We start from the raw sequence: 24,748 nt of genomic DNA, 5'->3' as shown, positions 1-24,748 counted from the left end.
GAGGGAAATAGTTTTTCCGTCAGTACATTCCTTCAAAATCTAATAAATACAGACTCAAAATATTTGCGGTTTGTGATACACAAAAATTGTACACTTCATGTGGATGGAAGTCTATATGAGATCGCAACCCTATTTTCCTTATAAATTTTCTAACAACCCTAGTGATGCGGTTTTAAGAATCTGCAAACAAATTTCTGGTTCACGCGTTAACTTGACAATGGATGACTGGTTTACGTAAGTTCCACTTGTAAAAAAGTTGCTTCGTGCTTACAAAATAAGTACAATTGGAACGCTAAGAAAAAATAAAACAGAACTGCCAGTCGAGTTTTCAAAACCCACTAAACGTCGAATCCATACAAGCATACTTGGCTTTACAGAGGAAATCGTTATCATAATCGTTTTTATATCCCAAAGCAACGAAAAAAATGTGATTTTAATATCAAGCATCTACCATCATGATGATATTAACATAAAGAGTGGTGATAAATCTAAGCCAGTAATAGTTACTACTTATAATACAAAAGAGAGTGTCGATATTGTAGATAAGTTGTACGCTAGTTAGAACTGCTCTCGGACTAAAAGTAAAAATAGCAGGAGATGGCCCATGGTGATATTTAAAAATGATATATTTTATTTAAAAAGGAGAGCAACACTTAGCAATCTTCTGAGAGCGTTGAAGCTCAGACTTATGGAAGTAACTAGAAGTGAGGAACCAGAAAATTAAGAAATGTCATTACCAGCTGGAAAGTGAATCTCTTGCGGCTGGAAAAGGAACTCATTACATACATACAGAAACTCGTATTTTTTTTTTCTAATACAAATGCAATGCATTTATGTGTTTGAAGCATATCACAGGTATATGTCAGAACCGTAGGGAATTACAATAAAAATATATCGTTGTATGTGTTGTTTAGACAAATAATATATTCTCAAGTTTGCCTTCAAAAATTCAGTATAATAGAGTGTGAGGAAAAACGGTTCATTTGAAGTAAAATACGAGAATCTTAAAAAATATTTAAGTTTTAACACTACTTCAATCAGGCAGGAATGAAAATCGGTTAAATTATATTAATTATATATAGAATAAAAATAACTTGATTACATCAATTTAATCATCATAATTACAAAAAGTTTCGTTATTTAATAAAAAAAAAAACAACTAATCCAAAATATTCTCCCAAAAACAGATTTTCGTGGCTCTCATTTCAATCAATCGAAGTTCTCAAAATACAATAGCGCTGTTTATTAATAGTAACAAGATCTTACTACTTTTCCAAGCAATAAACACAAACACATAAAGATATCTAAAATTGTTGCTTATTCTTATATTTTGTATGTTACAAACTGGTATTGATTACTCTATTGATGACGTGTAACATTCCAATCTATTTAAACTTCTTGAAGTTCAATTTCCATCCAAATCAAATTAATAGCCACGTGTATAATAACTCTATGGAAGCATCTAGAGATCTAGAATACCTACTCGTCAAAAACAATCGATATTTTTCAACTTTTGTTTGAGCATGTTTTATATTTTGTTAATTTCAAATTAGGATAATTGACATCCTATAAAAATGTAATAAAAATATATTACCTGATCGTTTTCTTCTGCTATGAAAACTCCGCATTTTTTAACTATGTACAGCACTTATTACTATTATCAGGACCGAACAATGACTGTCAATGACTAATCTATAAAAGTCGAATGGTTTTCTGAATCAAGCGCTATCAACGCATGAATATAATAGGGACTGTTATTTGCCGATGCAGTGTTGTCAACTTATTTTTGCCAGTAAATATTTTGCAAATCTGGTTAGGTACTTCTCTGCGCCTGCTTTTAGTCATAACGCATTCTTCTCTTTTAGTTATGTCAGAATTGTATTAGCCAATGTGCACTTGTTAAGAAATTAAATTAGTATTTTATTGCAATTGGATTGGATTCAAAAGCAAAACTTATTTTTTTACACAAACAATTATAAATTGGGTTTATTGAAAAAAATATGTATTCCAAGTTTAATTCATCATCATTCTGGCTTTTCAACCCTGCGTGGGTCCTAGCCTCCTCAAGAATTTCTCTCCAGTCGTCTCTATCCATCGCCTTCCTCCGCCAAGCACGTATTCCCATATTTCTCATGTCTTCATCGATGCTATCAAGGAACCTGGTTCTGGGTCTTCCTCTTCTTCTCTAACCAATGAGTCTATCAAGGAGCGATTCTCTAGCTGGGGCATTTTGTTCTATGCGCATTACATGTCCTATCCACCTCAGACGTCCTATCTTAATATGTTCCTGGTATATTCTATAAAGTTTGAAGTTGTATCGTCTTCTCCACACTCCATTGTCATTGACTGGTCCATAGATTCGACTTAGTACTTTTCTTTCGAAACATCCTTACATGTTTTCATTATTTTTTGTTAAAGTCCAGGTCTCTGAACCATATGTTAGGACTGGGCGTATTATTGTTTTGTAGTTTTATTTTTGTATATATATATATTCAGGGATTCTACAGTATTCACTGCCTTCCCTCGCTCAACCATTTCCATCTCTCTCTGTTGTCCCATTCTCCATCGTTTAGGCCTCTCTTACTCATGGCGTCGTCTACTTCGTTCCTCCAGGATTTTCGGGGTCGTCCTCTTTTCCTCCTTCCTATGGGGCTCCATTCTGTTATTCACTTTATCTGCTGTCGCTAGTTCTTCTTATATGTCCATACCACTTTAGTCTTTTTTGTTCTATATATGTTAGTATGTCTGTTTCTATTGATATTCTTTGCTTTATTTCGTCATTACTTCTCCTATCCATTCTTGTTATTCTGCAGCATCTTCGCAGGCATTCCATCTTACTGCTGTTTTTCTTGTTTATGATCCAATTTTCAGCCCCATATGTCATAATACTTCGCACTAATGTTTTATAAATCTGTGTTTTTGTGTTCATATTTAGGTGTCTATCCCACCATACTGAGTTAAGTTGTCGGATTGCTGTTCTTGTTTGTCCCAATCTTTGTGTAATTTCTTCCTCTGTTGTTGCCTTTTCCGTGATTATAAACCCCAAGTATTTGAATTTATCCTTTCCTTTGATTGTTACGTTGTCATCAATCTGTAGATCTTCTATGTCTTCTTCACTTGTAGATAGGTACTCTGTTTTCGCGAGATTAATATCTAGGCCAGCCTTACTACAAGAAGAATATACCAAGGCTGTCCTAGATATTTATTTTTGTATTTCTCGATATAATCTGTTGGCCGTGCAAATTTTCTAAGTTTAATTACACAGTGAATAACAGAAATAATGTTACAGCTTAGGATACATAAAAGACCCAGACGAAGAATTTGCTATTCAAAGTATTGTCTAGAATGGACACGTCTATTCGTGTTACAAAATCTCATGAGCCTGACTCACCTATTAGTTGACGTCAATGTACGAACAAAACTATGAAATTCGACATTGCTGAAAACATGTAATTCTTTTCAGTGCGTTCTCATAGCAAGACAGAGACGAACTAGTTTTTGCATTAGTTAAATAATTGGTGTATAACAGTCGTTTTTAATAGTTTACATTAAGATACTGAAAATGTAAGTTAAATTATGTTTATCTTAATATTATTTGCAAATTTTTTTTTTGTCTTAAACATAACTGATATTTAATGTCCTATATATTATCTAAAATCAAATGGTTTTACAGGGAATGTAATAATAAAAAAGTGGTACATAGCCACAGGAGGCAAATTATCTTTAACGTTTATTTATTTATGAAACGGGAAAAACGTATGGTTTTTCCCGTATGGTGGAAAAACGAGTAGCTCAAGCAACGAGTGTCTCAGGAAGTACGGTGAAGGAAGGTGAAAACAAACCATCAACTTCAAAATTTGGTTCACTCAAAAGAAGCATTTTCAAACATTAGTTAATCTGAATCTAATATACTAGTCTAATATCCACAAAAGAAGACCATGACAATGTTTACGAATCTGTTAAAAACGAAGGAATTGTAACTGGTAAACCATCTCCTTTTAAAAAAATTGTGAAGAAATTAAAATCTATATGGAAAAAAGTGGAAGACAGAAAAAAGAAGGCAGAAAAATTTTGGTGGAAAAAATTGAATAAGGCCAAAAGAACAGAATTTATAAGAAAACAAAAAATACAAATCTGAAAGTAAGACATTTATTCATTAACATTATAAGTAATTTAAAAGTATTTCACATTTTTTTGTAGATAGAAATATTGTATATAGTGATGAGACTTACATACGTGTTCCCACTCAGTTCCAAAAGGTTGTGATGATGGACTAAACATGTCCTTAAAATCTCCTATATCTAAAGCGCAAGGACTGATCATTTTACATTATAGTGGTAAAAATGTATTTGTTGAAACCGCTGCTCTCATTTTCAAATCCGGACTAAAAACTGGTGATTATCGTGACGCCATGAATCACCATAATTATATTATATGAAATGGTTGAAAAACCATTTTACCTTCCAATTCAGTTTTAGTACTAGACAAAATACTTCATATTAGCTTCGAAAAAAGATGTCATAAGAAAATGGTTGACAGAAACGAATATATTTTTCGAGGAAAGTGAAACAAAGCCAGAGCTGTACAAAGGTACTTTGTGCTAAACTTAAAAACCCTGTGTATTAGCACAGTATGGTCACTTGGTTTTACGTTTACCCCCTTATCTTCAGGAAAACTCGATTGAAAAGATATGGGCTATTTTAAAAAATGAAGTGGAGGCAAGAAACAGCATTTTTAAATTAGCAGATGTTCAAGAAATAGCTAACATCAAGTTAAATGAAATCACGTCAGAGAAATGGGCTAATATTTGAAGGCATGTTGATAAAACTGAAGAAGAATATTTCAGCTGAGAATTCATTATGGATGAAGCGCATGATTTTATCATAAATTTAGAAGACGGTAGCGAGTCTGAAACAGAACTATCTAAATAATAGCGACGACGAAGACGATTACAAGGACCTATACATTCAAAAACATTTACTGAATTTCAAAACAAAATCCTATTCTTTTTCTATAATATATATATATATATATATATATATATATATATATATATATATATATATATATATATATATATATATTCACATATTATGTGAATTTGTTATTTATTTTCCCTCTAATACTTAAACAAATTGTAAATATTTTAATCAACATTATTAAAAAGAGTGATTTTTTTCCACGTCGATAACAGGAAGTCGTAAAATTTTATTACTACTTGACATCTTTCTCGGCGTGAGGGTTAAAATGATTGCGTCGCGCTGACTAAGGAATTTTCAAGCGAAAGGAGGGCATTCACGTTCCGATAGTTAGTCCGACTTGTGGTTCAACCTTCGAAGTTGGTTCCGATATCTGACCGTGTGTGGGCTTGCTGGATTGTTGTACGAGTCGGAACATTTAGAGGGACGATTCGAAATTACAATTTCCGACTGGCAACGGTGTGGGAGCCTCAGTCAGCAGATGACCTTGGGTACCTACTGCACGCCTTCGGTAATGAACAGTACAGGAATTTCTGAATTTATTGATATTTACAGAAATAGTCTCTGTTTGTGGGATACTAGTAGTGCTCTCTCTATCTCTATACGCGAACAGAAATGCGCAGAAAACAGCTCAACAACATCTGCTGAATGTGATGTTGAAGTACGAAAACACTGCCAACATAGCGTTCTGCGGTATTTTTTGTAATCATCCTCATCAATCATCATTCCTGTTCCGAGGCATAATTCTGTTTCTATGAGCTGTATGGTTTTGAAATCTATCAGTAGGGTGCTAACCTGGCCGTAGACCCCCTCCTTCTTTATCTGTACTTGGCACCGGCAACAGTTCTGTCGAGCTACTTGATAATCAGAGGATAAGTTTAGCAGATGAACAATAGGGTTTTCGTAGTGGAAGATCTTACAGGAAATACGCTGAGAGATCGAAAGAGAAGTGAAGATATTAGAAGAAAATGTAACGTAACTATTTACAGGAAATACGCTGAGAGATCGAAAGAGAAGTGAAGATATTAGAAGAAAATGTGACGTACAATGTATCAATGAATGGACACAAAATAGAAAAAAGACTGGAATAACCACATAAGCAGAATGGAGGAGACCAGTGTCGTCAAAATAGCAAGAGATAAATCGGCAGAAGAAGTATCGGACGACCGCGCAAAATATGGAGTAGCAACCTTCAACAGAGGTATTAATCCGCCAATGAACAAGCAGAATTACTTATAAAGACGAGGAAGAAGAAGATCTACATCAATGACATTGAGCAACTCCGTGTCACAATAATTCACATCATCAACGAATAATTTCTTCATTCAACATTTTCTTCCTTCTTTTCAAATAGTAATGCTAAAGCACAATGCTGCTGCCAATTTCTGCTCCTAATTATATTTTGCGTAGACTTTATTCGATACATTTTTTGGCTGACCGATGTATACCACCATGAAAAAAGACTAGGACTGAAGTTGGAGCGCTAGTTTGATAGCAAGTCGGAGCATGAGTAGAAACTCGGAACGTGAATTCCCCGCTTAAGATAAACATACGTATTTACTGGAAATACTAGAGATCAGTGCAGATCGGAGCCTGTCGCGCAATTCAGTATGACATTAAATAAAATAGTAGTTAATGTTTTTAGGTTTCATGTTTTGTTCGGGCATGCGTATTACCAAGTTTCAGGAAGTTTTGAATATGTCTATAATTTCCAGGTTGCCAGTGGCGTATTATTTTACGGGAATGTACATAAAAATCGAAGGGCAAAATTTTTGTTTTTATATTTTAATAAAAAGGTATATAGTTTTGTTGTTAAATTAACTGAAAAAAAAAAACAGTGCAAGAAAACGACTATATTGGCAAAAACGAAATCAAGCATTTAAAGACAAAACATAACGATTAAAAAATTTTAGAGTTCATTAGTAAAAACAAGGGCAAAATAAACTGTTAGGAATAGGAAGATATTTGCAATTATTCTGTTCTTTTGCATAATTAGAAACATATAGAGCTTTTAATACTGTAGTGACTAAAATTTACTAACAAAGCAATTTTTAAACAAAGTTAATTGGCTTCAAATTGTACTTATAAAAAAATTAAAATATGTAACCTTAATCAATGAAACTAATTTGTAAGTAACAGTCAACATTAGAAGTCAATGTTTAAACTACAAAGGTAGATAGCTTTTTGAATAGTTGTTCTGTTATGGTATATGCTTCCGTGTCATATATTACAATCGTGACTATGTAAAAATCCGATTTTTATTAGTAGTGAAAAGTCCCTATTAGCAAATATGTACTTAATCTAGACAAAAGTTGTCTTCACCTACTCAATTCTGGATTTAACGTCTAGTCAATCTGGATTTGATAATCAATGGGGTATGAGAAACAAATATGTAAGCAATAAAGGGAATAGAACTGGAAAAACAGTTTAGAAGAAAAAAGGTTAAAAAAAAAGGAATGAATCGAAGAGACACAATTTTTTGTAAAAATAAAGAATGGTTACTATTGAGGGATATAGCAGATAAACTAAACAGATCGGCTATATATGTCAAAGACATAAAACGACATAGAACAAATAACAATAATAGGAAACACAAAGAATAAAAACGAGATCAAATAATGTACGACCCAACAGCAGAAAAGGTAAAAGAAGTAATAAAAAAACTAAAAAATAATAAACACCCAGGGTAAGGCGCACTGTAAAAATATTTAAAGGAAAAGTAAGACTAGGAAAAAAAAAACGGGGAAAAACTAGGAAAAAAAGAAAAGTTTACGTTGTAACAACTTTATCGTGTTTTTATTAAAACAATTTTACTGTCAGGATCGCGATCATGAAGCTAGATTATGCAGCAGCATTTTCCTGCATGAATCGGTGGACGTGGAAATGCACCGTGGCCTCCAAGGTCGCCAGACATTACTCCTATGGATTTCTCAATCTGGGGCATGCAGAATACCAATCGAGTTAGACATCAATGAAGATCTCGCGATGCTTTTAAAATAATCTTTTTTGAAAACGAGTTCCGGAATACAAATCGAAACGTCAAACATTATTTAAAAATGTCATTACAATCAATATATAATTACAATCAATATTGGCTTAAAGCCATATAGACATGATATTTAACTTAGAAATGCGACAAAAAACAGTTTCAGAAATTCATGGTCGTTTCAAAGCAGGGACGACATCGAACAAGGCAAAATATTACCATAAATGACCATAAGTTCGAGGTAATCAAATAATTCAAACACTTAAAAGCAAGAATCACCAGCGGCACTATGGTAAAACGGGAAGTTAAAAAGATGGCCAATAGTCATATTCGTGGACATGTGGACACAAACAACTAACGAAATTAATAATCTACTGATGTGTGCAGAAAAAATCCATAGAGTTATATATAGCCCGACAAACGAACAGAGGCGCAAATACAACAACGAATCAGATACACTGCTTGAAAGGAAAATCTAGTGAGATAGGTACATAAAGGCCAATGGACTAAGATAGGCAGAATATGTAATACGGAGTAGTGTCAGCCGACTTAAAAACAATATATTTTGGAAAAGACAGTCTAGAAAAGTTGGAAAGAGAAGTCAGAGAAGATCTGGGAAAAAGACCTAAGGCAGTGGTAAATAATGGCAAAGGACTGATAAGAGTGGAAAGCAATATAAACACGGCAAATACTCACGAAGAACTGTAACGCCATTGATGATGATAATGACCTATCATACCAACACTCCTCTCACAGTACTGTACAAAAGCATGATGTCAAATGTAACAGAGAAATTATCAATTACATACATTCGAAAAATGTGTAAATGGACAACGAAATGAAATATGAGCTTACATTAAGTAAAGTCGATAAACAGTAAATCAATAATATTACATAATTTCTTTTTTTACTTACCATCGTTGTCTGAATCGCTATCATCTGAATAAATATCGGAAGCCTTTAACTTTGTTTCGTTTTTCTTACTCATTATTTCTTCTTCTTCGTCTTTCTTCTTTTGCTCCTCCTTTTTCTTTCTCTCTTCTTCCGCTTCCTCCCTCTTTATTTTACCCTCCCTTCGCGCTTTCAATTCCGCCATGGCATTAAATCTTTTGTTCTCAGTTTTCCCCCTATTTTCTTCTATGTTCTTTTTCCTCTCTTTACTTCGTTCTTTGTGATCGATAGGAATAAAATCATTCTGTACCTTGTGATTATTAACGATTTCTTTATCTTTATCTTTTTCCTTCGGTTTCGATGGTTTGTCTTTGGCACGTTCGGCCTTTTTCGCCTGTCTCAACTTCTTTTCTATCTCAAACCTAAAATAATAATTTATAATGATAAGAATTATATATTTGTATTTCAATATATATATATATATATATATATATATATATATATATATATATATATATATACATTGTTTTTTATATACATAATACACTTTACATAGACACTTTATTTTTATGTCTGCACTTTTTGCTAGTTTGCGTTGTAATGCAAAAGTGATATTTCACCCTAACATGGCAGATACTTAAAACTACGGCTGGTTCAGGGTCGTATTTAAAATATCTGCCAATGGTGTATTTACAAAACAAACTGAATTTATTCAGTTATAATATATATTAGAGAGATCTTTTATACCGGTCTTAAATAAGATATGTTTCTTTAATTATAAGACACAATTGCTATTCAAACAAGATAGCGCGCCTCCACATTATCCGCTCATACGTCCATTTGGCATCTCTGATTTCATTTATGTCCTGATCTAATCATTATATATAGATCTTAGCATATGCAGATGGCAAAATAATTTTGTATTTTTCGAGACTGTTCTGATTTAATTGGGTAACAGAAATCATTTGCGACCTGGTGTGTAATATCGAAATAAAAAAAAATTATTTAAAAAAATTCCTTTATAACAAATATATTGATATAAAAACAGTATCGGGTTACATCACAGAACGTTTTCGGAATAAATATTCCATCATCAGTGCTATCCTAAAATAAGTAGTACCACTTCAATTAAAATAAATTAGATATTATGCTCCCAGTACAAAACAATTTCCTTAATAAGTCACACACTTATAGTATATAATAGATATTTCTCAAAATAATACATGGAAGACTATACAAAAAAATAAAAGATATAGATGACACCCAGTTTGGAATCAGAGGAGGACTAGGAACGAGAGAGGCTCTGTTCGCTTTTAACGTTCTCGTGCAAAGACGACTAGATGTGAATCAGGATCTCTATGTCTGCTTTACAGATTATCAAAAGGCTTTTGATAGAGTACGACATTAGAAACTTGTAAAACTGTTAAAAGAAAAGAATGTGGATAGTCGAGATATACAGGTTATTGTCAATCTGTACTGGAATCAAAAAGCAAAGGTTAGAATCGAAAATGTCAATACAGAAACTATAGGAATCAAAAGAGGTATTAGACAGGGTTGCGTGCTATTCCCATTGTTATTCAATCTGTACAGCGAAGCTATTTTTAAGAAAGCAATATCAGAGAACCAACAAGGTATATCAATAAACGGAAAAATCTTGAACAACATCAGATTCGAAGATGACACCGCTCTTTTTGCAGACAGTCTAGAAGCACTGCAACGCTTAGTAAATAGATTTCATCAAGTCAGTATAAAATATGGACTACAAATGAACGTTAAGAAAACCAAGTGCATGATTATTTCTAAGCAACATACAGTAGGAAGGCTAGATATCGAGGGAAAACAAGTAGAAAGAGTGAATAACTACAAATATCTGGGAACCTGGGTAAATGAAAACAATGACCAAGGTAGAGAAATAAGAACACACATTGAAATTGCAAGACAAGCATTTATAAAAATGAAAACAATGTTTGTTAATTGAGACCTCTGGAGTTGAGGATAAGAGCTTAAGATGTTACATGTTCTCGACTTTGTTGTATGGAATGAAAATCTGGACACTAAAAGTGGATAATATAAAGAAGTTGGAATCATTTGAGATGTGGTGTTATAGAAGGATTTTGAAAATACCATGGACCCAACGAGTTACAAATGTAGAAGTGTTAAGAAGGCTAAAAAAGGATTGCGAGGTCATAAAGCACATCAATACAAGAAAGCTGGAATATTTAGGCCACATTACCAGAGGTGCGAAATATGAGATATTAAGGCTGATAATGAAAGGTAAAAGCAAGACTAAAAGATCCATAGGAAGACGAAGAATTTCATGGCTAAGAAACCTAAGAGAGTGGTATAGTTGCAGCTCAGTAGATCTTAGCAGCCGCCAATAAGGTACGGATAGCTGTGATGATAGCCTACCTCCAATAGGAGAAGGATCTACAAGAAGAAGAGGGTGGTTTAGTGATGAGGATATCATACTTTCACGCTCAAGGTTCGAATCCCGCATGAGATTTTCTTTGCAATAATTAAAAATTAAAATTTGAAATTATGCAGATAGCGTTTGCTTTGAATCACTAAACATTTATGTGACTTGATTAGAAGTGTTTAAAGTAAAACATGAAAATCTTATTGAAAAAACAATGTTGTACTTGCAAAAATAAATTAAAAATTCTACAAAAATAAAAAAAACGTTCTAAATAAATGTATTTACAAAAAATGTTTAAGTAAGTAAACATTCTACAAAAATAAAAAATATTCTAAATAAACGTATTTGAACAGAATAGTTGTTTGTGGACAGAATGTAACTTTTAGTTTAGAAATATATTTTAGTTGAGGTATTTTTATTATTAGTTTGATTTAGGCTATAATTAAAATGGCTACTAATTAATGTTTCTTTACTAGTATCTTTCTTAATTTATTCAATCATTTGTTGTAACATGGGAAATTAACATAAAATGTTTTTACATGTTATATGTATAATTGTGAATTAAACTAGCCACATATAAGAACTAGCTTTATTTCTTTATACCTCACAACTTAATATGTCTTCCATCTTTTGCGTTATTTTGCTGTATTTCAAATAAATAAAATAATTTCAAATTTTAATATTTAATTATAGCAAAAAAAATCTCATGTAGGATTCGAATCCTGAGCGTCCGCGTGAAGGTACGATATCCTCATCACTAAACCACCAAGCTTCGATAATTCTGTATTAACAAGAGTGTATGCGACGTCTCAAATTATAAGAAATTATTCTTGATTAATAATTTAATTTTGGATTAAAAATTACTACTAATTAAACTGTTTAACTTACATTTGTTTTATTGCCTTCAGTTTTTACTTTATGTGCAATTAAAAAAATGTTAATGTTCAATGTTATACCTATAATTATGACTGAAGTCAAATAGCTCATAAGCTAACGTCTAAAGGAGAGAAACTATCGATAGTCTTAATGTAATGTAAATTATAGGTTTCTATCAATAATTTCCCACCTCTACTAGTTTCATCTCTTTTTATTTCATATTATGTTTTCTATCTTTTGCGTTATTTTGCCAGTTCTTAAGACACTCATCACTGCATATACTATGTATCACTCTATATTTCACTCACATCTTCCATACTCTATACTTATCTGGGGTCATGCAGCTGACACACACAGAGTACATATTTGGTTTACACAGAAAGGCAGTGCTGCCGTAAGGATTATGAAAGACTGGGAATTCTTACTGTTCCGGAACAGTACATTCTAGAAAACCTTCGATTTATGAAGAGGAATATCAATCTTTATAAAAGTCACGAAGATCTGCATGATTACTAGGCACAACCAGAATATGATACCAGCATATTGGCGTTTTAAAAATTAAACAGAAACAATAAAAATTTTTAATGCTCTGCCTGAGAATATCAGAAACGTGCCTGAAAAGGAATTTGAAAATAAAAATATTAATAAAAAATTCCTTTTATACAATTCGTGAATATTTACAACATAATTGTAATTTCAATTCAATTTCAAGGTGTTGTACATATTTGATGTGTGTAAGATCTTATATTTATTTTATACTCAATAAACAGTATTGAGTATTTAGTGCTAGTAGTGAAAGTTAAGTTTATCAGGGTAATACTTATAATTGATAATTTCTAAATTCTTTGGTAGTGTTAACCTTTCAGAGTTAACGTGCAGACTGTGAGTCCGCTTGTCGAATTATTTCTCGATTTCTGACGATTAATTAGGATCTCGGTCGTGGCGTGCTCGCTAGCTTCAAGTGAGGTGATACTCTATTCAGTACGATTCAGTACAGTTGTGAGAGTTGTGTAGTGCATTTAGTTCCGCTGTTATATTGAACTGCGGAACGTGAGTCCGCACTTTATACAAATTGTCACAAATCTTCAGTTAAGATTAAATTTGAAAATATTTTATTTCTAGGGTAAATAAAAAATATTTGTGTAATTTATAATTGGGAGTGATCTACTGGTTATGTTTTCTGTATAATTGATTGATATAAACTTATTTTTTTACAGATTTTTCTAATAATGAGTTTTGAAAAGCAACAAGCATATCTTGAAAAACTTCATGAGGAATTTCTCTCTGATTCTGAATCAGATGTTGAACCTGACGATGACGATGCTAGTTTGGAAGGAGATTTCGAAGAAATCCAGGACCACGACACCGATATGGAAGAAGAAATTGAAGAGCCAATCTCAGAAGTCTTGGATGTTCCACAAAGAGTGCCGCATTTCATTGGTAAGGATGGAACAACTAAATGGAAGAAACATGTAGGAAACCGCCGAATACGAACTCGCAGTGACAATTTAATTAAGATAAAAATTTCTGGAGTAACTAGGGAAGTACGAGATATGAAAAGCGCATCAAAGATTTGGAATTGTTTTTTTACTGAAGAGATTTTGCAAACCATTGTAGACAATATGAATATCTTTATTGAACTGTGTTCTTACAATCTCAGTAATAAATCTGCAAGAAAACAGATATTTTAGAACTTATGGCACTATTGGGTCTTTTATATATAGCTGGGGTAACCAAAAATAACCACAGAAATGGAGAAGATCTCTTTAGGACAAACGGCTCACCGCCAGAGATTTTTAGATTGACAATGTCCCTTGCAAGCTTTTCGTGGTAGGTGTGGCTTTAGGGTATATATGCCCAATAAACCTAATAAATACGGTATAAAAATATACGCATTAGTAGATGCAAAGTTACAAAAACGTTATTTTGACTCTCAACGATGCATCACGACGATTTGCTAGACGAATTAACGGGCAAGCCAGAAATCATCATTGACTTATAATAAATCCAAAGGAGGAGTAGATTTAGTTGATAAAATGTGTGCCTGAATGTAGCTGGTATCAATTCATTTGTAATAAACAAATATAAATCTAATGAGATAGATAAAACGCATAAAAGACATTTTACCTACAAGATGGTATTTGCGAAGACAGCAGCGAAGATTGACTTATTTTCAAGTTATAAATTCATTCATGTATCTACTTTACGCAGCTCAAACATTTGTTTTTTATTTAGTCTTTGTTTAATTTCTTAGAAATAAATGTTTTTTATTTGTTTAATTAGTATTTTTGTGTTTTATAGTACTCAAAATGAGAAAAAGATATATCTGTTGACTTTTATTTTCAAAGCATGAGTTTAAATGCAAATTATAATAAATTTGTGTGTAAATGTTTTTTTTGTCTATTTTAACTATAATTTAAAGAATCGACCAGTTCTCAGACCCTTTTTCTGAAAATATTTGTTTTTTGGACCTTTTCTAGATTTGCGGACTGCTAGTCCGACGTTATACTTTATGTACAATCATGTCACGTTATCGCTGAAAGGTTAAGAGCAATGTTATCCATACCTTCGGCCTTTTTCTTTTTCATTTTTGGTATTATAAGTTTCTAGGTTAAGAGACAACAATATAATCTTCACTGTGACTGTCTTATGCCAGAAAAAAATAGATTTTTTTTCGGAAGCTGTTTGTTGTTATAACCAGTTATATTTCAGCCAATTGACTTATTCTATATCTTCCATTCATGTAATCTTCTCTCAGGCTTTAATGTTAACAACTACTTATATAGTTGTGGCTATATAAGTAGTTGTATTACTGGCTGGTAAGCCAGTACCCTAGGCAATGAGCTACAGCCGCCACAAGTACAGAGTTTAATGTGAACATTAAAACTTTGTGTATACTTCACGAAACAAAATGTTTTACGTGAGTTGTAGTAAATAAAATTGAAAATTCAATTTCAACAGAATAACAGAGATATTTCAGCAAAGAAATTGATGGGATGATGACTTGTGTGATTGATAAAAACCTATATTTCATCAAGTATTTTTTACTTCATTGCTGCATATCTGAGATCTATCAAATTCTCTATTTTTGACATAAAATTGATGTTCATTTATTTTAATATTTAATGGTATTGATGTTTTACCTAAATAAGTTTTTGCATTTTCAAGGTATTTTATAAATATATTCCTTTGTTCTTTCTTGTTCGTTATTAGGTTTGGTTTTAGATAAAATATATCTCAATGTTGTTTTAAATGTTCAAATGTTAAATTTATTTCCTATCCTTTTAAGATTTTCTGATAATGTGTGGTATTGTTATTTTCTTTGTATCATGTCTTGTAAATATTATAGCATCCCATTCTGTTGTGCTGTTGCATTTTCTCTATTCTGTAAAATTCCTTATTTACAAATAACAAAAGATACTCATTTGTTAATAAAACATATATGTTAACAAATTATTCTCGTTTAAGAACAAATTTTCGTTAAAAGTAATTTTTGCTTTATCATATAATGATTTAATTATTCCCTTAGAAGCTTAACAAAGAAGAATGCGGAATTATGATTGAAACTGCTGCCAATATGTATAAAATGATTTGCAGACCCATGGTGGATTAGGGTTCTACAATTTTCTATAACTCATAAGGTCCTGCTAAAAATAATATAAAAGTGGGTGAAACAGCCAGTCTTCGACAAATTACTAGAATGCGTCATCCTAATAACCCACTTCATAATCTATCAAATAGAACACTACAATAAAACAGATCCTATAAATAAGACTCAATATTCAATTTATGAAGATACCTGAAAACACACGGTAGATGTCTAGGGAGCCTATTTGAACTGAAGAAATCCCCTAAATATCAAAACAATAATTTCTTGTAGTATCTTTCCTTTTGTGGTTGTAACTTAATATTCTGACAATATTTAATTACCACTATTTATTTTTATTTAATTATTGTATTATATTTAATTTCAAAAAAAAAATAAAAAAATGTATCTATACTAATTCTGTAAATTAGCGGAAAGGCTTTGGTTGACGGCCTTTTGGTACATAGTACTATCATTATCATCTTTGCCTCAACAATCTTCTGTGGATCCTGGCCTGCTTTAAGATTTGTCGCCATTCTGTTCAGTTTCTGGTGATGTGCTACAACACTCTGATTTTTAGTATTCGTAAGTCAGTCTCAACTCCGTCTAACCACATAATTCATGGTTGGCCTCTTCTTCTTTTTCCTATAAGTGTTCCAGTAGTTAGATTTTTAGTAATTGTATTGTTTGGTATTCATATTATGTGTCCAGCCTATATAAGTCCCTGGTTTTAATGAACGTTATGACATCTGGTTCATTAAAGAGTTGGTATAATTCGAAATTATATCTTTTGTACCACTACCCTTGGTCTTTTATAGCTAAGCAGTGTTTTGTATATACATAATAATTTTAGTTCTTCTTTGGATATTTCTTGAGTGGAATTGTTTTTGGAGTGCATAGTATGCCCTATTTGCAGGTAGTAGTCACTAGCGAGCCAAGGTATGTGAAGCTGTCAACATATGTAACTGTTTCTGTTTAGAGTTTGATGTTAATATTGAAAGTAAACTAAATCAGACCAAATATTTACCATAACGAGATATTATCACAAGTTTTTTCCTCATGATTTACAATGGAATTAATCATAAGAGTGTAGTTGTCTTAACAAAAAATGATATGCTATGATTTTTCTGACTGGTATTCTCAAGTTAAAGTTAATTTCATGTAATCAAATGAACTATCTTGGCGGCTTTCTTATTTCTCAATTAGTGCAGACAGCTCAATTTGGTGTTATCTGCATATTGCATATGCTATCAAAAGTTCATTTCAGATAGGAGAACCTTCTGAAATAAAGTTTCACAGAAAAAGTGTTACAAGACATAATTTAAGTAAGTCTGAATTGTCAATATGAATGAGGCCAATAAAATTAAATTATTAGAATTTTTTGTATTACCAAATAACAAAACAAAATCATTTGTTTAATTTGTATTTTGAGAATGATTTGTATTTTGAGCACAAGAATGTCTTCGGAGGTGGAAATCAAAAATATTAAAATGACACCAGAAAATAGCTTCAGAACAATATATATTTTTTTGTACTGAACAAGTCCAACACAACTTTGTGCGTGGTATAATATATCTATGACAATCTATTTTCAATTAAAACAGATGTAAATACCAGCCTATTGTTAGGTTTTCAAATTTACTTTTGATCCAATTTGATGTTTGCTCATAAGACCATTTATTTTATAAAATTTTAAGTCACTTATTTGAGATAAAGTTTGGAATTGATTATAACAGATTTTGGGACCAAAACGTTGGAAATGTTATAAAGAAACAGTAAAACAGTACTCAATACTTGCGTTAGTTGCTAGTTGGGTAAATATTTTATTCATATAAAAGATAATTGAAAATAAAAAAAAATAGAATAAATAGCTAACCTTGTTTTCATTAATTCTCTTTGTTCAATTCTTTTAAAAATTTCTGTTTCACGTTCCTTTTCCGTTAAGGCAGCCAATCTTGCTCTATCTTCTTCATCTCCCATCAACTGATCATCATAACCATCGTTAAACTCTTCTTCAGAGCTTGAAGAATCTGAAACTTCACCTTCTTCTGGCTCTGATTTGTCAGCATCATCTTGTTTTTTAGCTTCCTCTTGCTCAGAATCTGAAGAGGAATCGCGTTTGGCTTTTTTCTTGACATTCTTTGAAGAATTGTCTGATTCTGAACCTGAGTCAGATGATTGAGGTGGTGGTGATTTTTTCTTTTTGTTTTTTGAAAGTTTAAGAAATTCCTAAAACAAAACGTGTTCGAATTAAAATTTTAATTAAATAATATTTGAGATATGTACTTGCATTTCGATTAAATTTAAAGTCGTAAAATAAATGACATTTTAAATGTATCAGCCAACTAAAAACTATTTTGAATTTTCAAAATGTTTAGTGCATAGGTTAGATGGTTATATTTATTAATATTGAATAATCCTTACTGAATCTAAATCACTCTCAGAGTCGTTACTGGAATCACTATCTATTAACGCCGCAGGTTTTCTTTTAACCATTTCAAACTGTATCAATAACACTAAAATTTGGAAATTTTGTCAGACCTATTCAACCTATTTTTCTCTATACCAAAAAAGCTAACCACCACCACAGAATCATTAAAAAATGACAGAGCTTGGGCTTGGAATACAATCCCAACTGTCATGCCATGCTTACGAATGAGCTGAGCTTGTACCACAGAATATCGTATATCGTACTCGGTGTCTGTACTCTGTACTATAATAATTTCTTGGTAGAATGGTGGTAAGCGTGTTAATTATAAAATCTATACCAATTTTTATTTTAAATTGCTCAAAAACCGAATTGGTCCTGCCAATGAGTCGTTGTAGACCCAAGTTGGAAGTTGGAAATGGTTGGAATCCCTAATCATAATCAACACCATATCACAGAATAATAAACAATAAGAATGCCCACTTGCCCACTCTGCTTGTAAAGATAAGTACGCGCATCTCGTTCGCGCAGACGGAATCAGCCATGTTTTAAACGGAATTGGTGCTGTTCATTGAAATTTTATCTGTTGTGCATAAAAAAATGAACCCGGTCTAATTTATTTACGGCAACCATAGACAATAATATGCACTATTTTATTCGCACCTTTAGTTGAAGAATAGATTAAATTATTTCAAATTTACTAAATTATTAATCTCTAAAAATTTAAATTACAGTTCTGTCATAGCCCATCACAAATTTCTCAATTCGAATCTACGTTTTCGTTTAAAATATGGCGATCGCGTGCTGACACACTTCAAAGGCGGCATCTAAGAGAGGATGCATTTTGATTGTTATTTATTCTGTGACCATATCATCGACGTATCTGATACTGTTGATATTTACAAAATTTACATTTAACTGTCCTTGGAATCCTTCAGAGTCTCTTTAAAAACAAACTCGGAATAAAGATTAAATATAAGGCTCTCCTAATTTTTATTTCTGAGGACGTGGAACCTTCGATCTCAATTTTGGCTTTTAGCTTCCAGTACAAGTTTTTTAGCAGTTTGCTGTCCTTCGCTTCTAAGCAGACTGCTTGCAAACATTCTAGTTCTAGAATAGTAGGTCATATTACTCTATCAAATGCTTTTTCAAATGAAAGGGAATTTTTTTCTATAAAGCATATATAAATATATGTTTCTGTTGGTCCATTTTTGGCACAGAATTACCATTACCTAAACTGAACAGGGCTTGTCTCGTTCCCATGAAGACTCTGAATCTAAACTGATCGTCTGTGATGATTATTTCGCACTTTTTATAGATTCGATTATGTACGACTTTTAGAACTTTTACTACATAACTCATCTCATCAGGCTTATCAGACGAAACTCGTTTCGGTGCAGTGGGTTTGGATGGGGTTTGGCTTTTTCGGTAGTGGGATGAATATTGATTCTAGCCAGTCTTGAGGTATATTTCCTGTATAATAAATGCGATTGAATAAAAAGACAAATATTTCGATGTTTTTTTCGCTGATTAATTTTAACGTTTCTGGGTATATTCCACCTGCACCTGGGTGTTTACCAATTCTTTTAGGGTTGTTTAGGGTCTAGGTTATTTTCTTGTTAGTCGATGTGAACTCTTTTACCTTTTTATGTATATTTAAAAAATTGTGCATTTGTTAACTACTGTTATTCCATTTCGACGCATTTTATTTTCTGCTATTTCTTTTTTGCCTCAGTTTTTTTTAAATTATTCTATTTAGTCTTATGTATTCTCCGTCATTGGATTAACTTTTCATTTGGATTATCTTCGTTTGTCCATTAATTGTAAAATCTCTCCTGTTATCCATTCCTGCTTGTTTTTTCTGGATATTACTTTGGATATTTTGGATGTTTTCCTGTCGTTCCTTACCCTAAGTTGGAAGTCTCCAATCGTTGTCGGAACCACCCATATCTGGAAGGCGTTCTATTATCCGCTACCATGCGATTGGTTATTATTTGCAACAGGGTTAAGTTAAAATATAGTTTTGAAAAACACGCCTTTTAATTTTTAGATTTTAAAAATTACTTTTGCTTTTTTTATACATCATAATTTAGCCTTTAAAAATAAACAAATTATTAGCTATATATAATTTTTTATTGGTACAGTTCATAATCTATGAATTCAATAAGCTGAAATTTAATGTATAATAACGTCTGTATACAACAAATACCTATATGTAGAAATTAAATGTGTCAGTAGGTGACATTAAACTGTAATAAATACAATCTCTGAAATCCATTTTCTTTTGAATTATTGGTTCGATAATAGATTAAGCTCCACTTAACATAATTGTTTTTCAACAAAAAAAATATCTTTAAACATCTATCTGAGAAAAATATAGTAGTCCAAGAAAAACCTATACATAAAATATACAATCAAAATTGTATATTTTTTTTATATAAGATAAACTTCTGTCCTACTGGTTGCTTGATCCTTTCAAGTTTCAAGTTTAAAATGTTGGTGATCATGGTCTTAAATTATTATTATTTCTTTTAACGGTGAGATGGCAGGAAAATCGACAAATGACGTCATAAAAAGTGGGGCCAACATTAAAATTCCAAACAAAGCCCGTTAACCTCAAAAGTGTTGAACAAACTTGAAACGTCAACATCTATAAAAAAACTAATTTATTAGTCATCCCACTTTGAATCATCTGTCGGCAAAATTCGGTGAATTTTAACAAAAATATTATATAAATAGATCGGTATCGTTCCAGAAGTTTGGAAATTGTGCTTTTCATACTTTTTGTATAATAGTCTAGTTTATATTTCTAAAGATGAGTGTACTAGGTTTTAGTGACATTGTTAACGGACCGTTAGCTCAATATCTGCAACTTTCCGCCCAAATTGGTGGAGATGTGGCAGAACATTCAAATTTGGTTAAAAATGCCTTTAACGCCCAATACAAATTCTTAGAATTGGCAAGTCAATCTTCCAAACCCGCACCAAACGATTTAAACAATTTTTTGGTACCAACAAGCGATAGTATTCGACAAATTCAAGAGTTTAGGGAAAAACATCGCACTTCCCAATATTTTAACCACTTATCAGCTATCAGTGAGAGTATCCCTGCTTTAGGATGGGTCACAGTAAGTCCTACACCTGGCCCTTTTGTCAAGGAAATGAATGATGCTGGGCAGTTCTACACCAACAGAGTACTAAAAGACTGGAAAGAAAAGGATAAGAAGCATTTTGATTGGACCAAATCTTGGGTGCAGACTCTATCTGACCTTCAAGCTTTTGTGAAACAATATCATACTACTGGGTTGGTATGGTCAGGTAAGTTTTTTCATAATTGGGTGGGGTCCAAACACTTTTGTTTCATACTTATTATATTGACAAAAGTACATGTACATAGTCTTATAAAAACATGTTTCATGTTTATATTTAATCTATTGTTGATTTGGAATAAAAAAGCAAACCTTTCTGCTTCTGACATTCTTAATTATTAACATTTAAAATTCTTTACAATGAAAACAAATCAAGATATCTTCATCATCAGACATAAACACATTATAAAATCTTTTAATTCAGAAATATCTGTGGCAAATGGACTTGTATCCAAGCCAAAAACTAGTATACACACATTGTACGGTTTTGTATTTTTTAAAATTAAATCACCTTTTAAATATATCAGGGAGTAGCAGTAACTCCCATAGGGTTACTCTAGATTTACCTAACTGAATTAGGTAGAATTTGAATATTTATTTTTCTGGTATACTCACACAATTTTATGCATTATGTAGATGATTTGATTTTAAAATTTGTATTTATAGAAAAAAGTTACTGTTTATTGACAAAGCTGAGAAAGTTAAGTAACAAGTGTGAATATCTTTTTTATGTATCACATCTAATTCCATTATTTTATTATCAAGATGAGGAAAGTGGTTAATTTATGTAGTAGTTAATCCTCTATGTTCCTGTCACCGTAAGTACTAAACACTAATTAACTAAAGTATTGGTCTTACAAAATTGTGTGAACCTGACTCACTCATTTGGTGTTGTCAATCTATGAACAAATCTGTGGAATCTCCTATTAATGAAAACATTTAATAGTCTGCATTGCCTTCTAATAGAATACACTCAAACTAGTTTTTGCAATACTAAAATAGTTGGAGCATTTATTGGTTTTCTTTGTTGTTTTTAATACAATATACTGAATTCAGTATGAAATTAAAATAGTTAATGTTTTTAGATTTATGTTTTTTTTCGGGCATGCATTTTATGAAGGTTAATGAAGTTTTGAAACACCCTTACATACTACAATAAATTACACACTTCCAAATAAAGGTCTACTATGTTAAATGATTTAATACCCATATAACTAGTGTTTGAATACTTGGCTTCCTGATTAGGTACTTACACTAAAGTGTAGTAGGAAATATTCCCCATATTATTATTTTACAAAAAAAAAAACAGGTAAAATAAACACTATAGAAATGTTATAAGTTTAATTCAGGCAACCACCAATTCAATATATAAGTACTTATAAATGGAAGCATGTGATCTATTTATTATTCATTATGAATTTTACTTATCTGTAATGTATTGCTATATTTTTATTAATCTAATTTATTGTCTTTATTTATTATCAAAGGTTCTACACTTATAACACTTACAAGTTTATTTAAAGTCTTTATTTGTACAATATAACTAATTTATTTCACACTAATAATTATATAATTTGTTTACATTTATTACAATACACGTTACAATTTGAAACTTGACACAATGTTCAAAAACTAACTGTCCCTTTAAATAAAATGTCCCATATATATATATATATATATATATATATATATATATATATATATATATGTATATAAAATACAGTTATTCTCGAAGCAGCATTGACCTTCCAGAACTTATCCGATCGTCTTGGACCAGAAATTTCTGCTGCAGGTATATGATCTGGAAAATACTTGAATGATAAAGGATGTTTACAGTTTAGATATTATGCGTCATTATTTATAGTAACAGTATTTTGAATCTCTTATAGCCAGGCCTGGCCTCAGAGTTTTGTGCACCCTGAGGCAAAGGATAAAAAAATATGTGTCATCCCCACAAAAAAACTTGTAATCAAAGTATTTTTTATTAAAACAAATACAGTCAAATAACAACATTAATCCAAAACCAAAAGTTATAAATATGAATTATAAACAGTTTCTACATTTATGTAAGTACCTGTAAGATATTGTAAAAAAATTATATGAAATTCAAAAATGAATAATTTAAACAGAGTATGCTTTATTTTAGCTATTGCCATTTTTTCACCATCTGTTATCCATAATATTTTTATTGTGTTCAATATGTCTTGTTCAATTGACATAAATGCAAGTGCCAGTCCCTGGAATATAGTTGAAAGTAAATAATTTTTAATTATACTTAATTTGGAAAAGGTGTTTTTAACTATCACAGGTATTGTTAGTAACACTGTTAATGCAACAATATGTTAAAATATGTGGCAGATAATTTATTTCTATTAATATAATTTAAGTGTCTTCTGGAGGTTTGTCACAATGTTTTTGATGTAACTGTATTTTCAAAACATTTAATTCAACAAATAAGTGGGCATCAATATTTTTTGGCTTTTCCATCAGCTAACAAGTTGTCAAGATCTTCACAAGGGGGAGAAATTTGTTTAGTTTTCAATTTATTAAAAGAATGCTTAATCTGAAAATGTTGAATATGTTGGTTTAACCGTTTAACATGTTGCCTGCCGTAGAGGATTTTGTAATACTTTAAGTTACATTAAAATTCTTGGTCTAATAAACCTCCCTGGAGTGCAGAGCAATTTTTTTCTCAGTCATATAGACCGAGACAGCAGGCAACATGTTAAATCTTTCTTTCAAAATAAAAAAATAAATATTCAAAATGGATGTATATATATATATATATATATATATATATATATATATATATATATATATATATATATATAATACAAAATTGATGTTACAGGCTTCTTACAATCTTTTATCATTAATATCTTGGATATAATTTATACTACAAAAATTGATAAAAGTAACAGTGTTCACAATTAAATTTTCTATCAAAAGCTACTTGTGCAGTCAATAAAAAAATTTCTATCATATAGAAATGAAAATTCTCAAAAAAAGTAACAGCAACACTTGCTGAAAGAAAATGTGATATATTTTTGTGTCACATAATAATTTTGCAATTCAACATTGTTACATGGAGAATTTTTTTGTTATATAAATAGTTGATTTTTTTTTCAAATGTGGTTGTAAACAAGCTTTCAATCCATCTTATGAGTAATTAAATGAACCCTAATATATTTTTCTTTAAATCCAGTCTAAAAAATTTTAATTTTATAATTTTTTAAATCATTTTTACCAATTTTAAAAATTTATATCAATGTTTATACAGAAAAATTTTATTTATGATGAATATTTTGATCATTCATAAAAATGAATTAAAAAAAGACATGATTTTTAAAAACCTTAAATTTATAACTGATTTCAATTTTTAAAGTGAGTTTTTTTTTGCATGTCTGATATTATAAAAAGTCAAAAGTTTATATAACA

The 24,748-nt window shown here is 31.2% G+C and overlaps 2 protein-coding genes across 3 annotated transcripts in view; one reads left to right on the top strand and one right to left on the bottom strand.

The window, feature by feature from the left end:
* Window positions 1-18,374, bottom strand: part of Rtf1 (RNA polymerase-associated protein Rtf1) — a 59,774-nt gene extending 41,400 nt beyond the window's left edge. The window contains exons 1-3 of one of the 2 annotated variants that reach the window (XM_072526461.1): window positions 18,159-18,374; window positions 17,611-17,963; window positions 8,881-9,278 (exon numbers count right to left, since the gene is read on the bottom strand). In XM_072526461.1, coding sequence (XP_072382562.1) covers window positions 8,881-9,278; window positions 17,611-17,963; window positions 18,159-18,230 — 823 coding nt within the window. In that variant the 5' untranslated portion in view covers window positions 18,231-18,374. Of the gene's footprint in view, window positions 1-8,880; window positions 9,279-17,610; window positions 17,964-18,020; window positions 18,103-18,158 lie in introns of those variants that run through there. The other variant, XM_072526462.1, reaches the window with a different exon arrangement.
* Window positions 18,375-20,772: 2,398 nt separating this feature from the next.
* The window catches only part of capt (adenylyl cyclase-associated protein 1), a 40,634-nt gene continuing 36,658 nt past the window's right edge, over window positions 20,773-24,748 (top strand). Inside the window, exon 1 of the mRNA XM_072526463.1 lies at window positions 20,773-21,479. Coding sequence (XP_072382564.1) covers window positions 20,978-21,479 — 502 coding nt within the window. The 5' untranslated portion in view covers window positions 20,773-20,977. The remainder of the gene's footprint in view (window positions 21,480-24,748) is intronic.

The sequence above is a fragment of the Diabrotica undecimpunctata genome, chromosome 3 (assembly GCF_040954645.1).
Source record: "Diabrotica undecimpunctata isolate CICGRU chromosome 3, icDiaUnde3, whole genome shotgun sequence".
NCBI classification, from domain to species: domain Eukaryota; kingdom Metazoa; phylum Arthropoda; class Insecta; order Coleoptera; family Chrysomelidae; genus Diabrotica; species Diabrotica undecimpunctata.
Note: the sequence above shows the minus strand (reverse complement) of the source record. Positions and strands in the feature narration are given on the sequence as shown.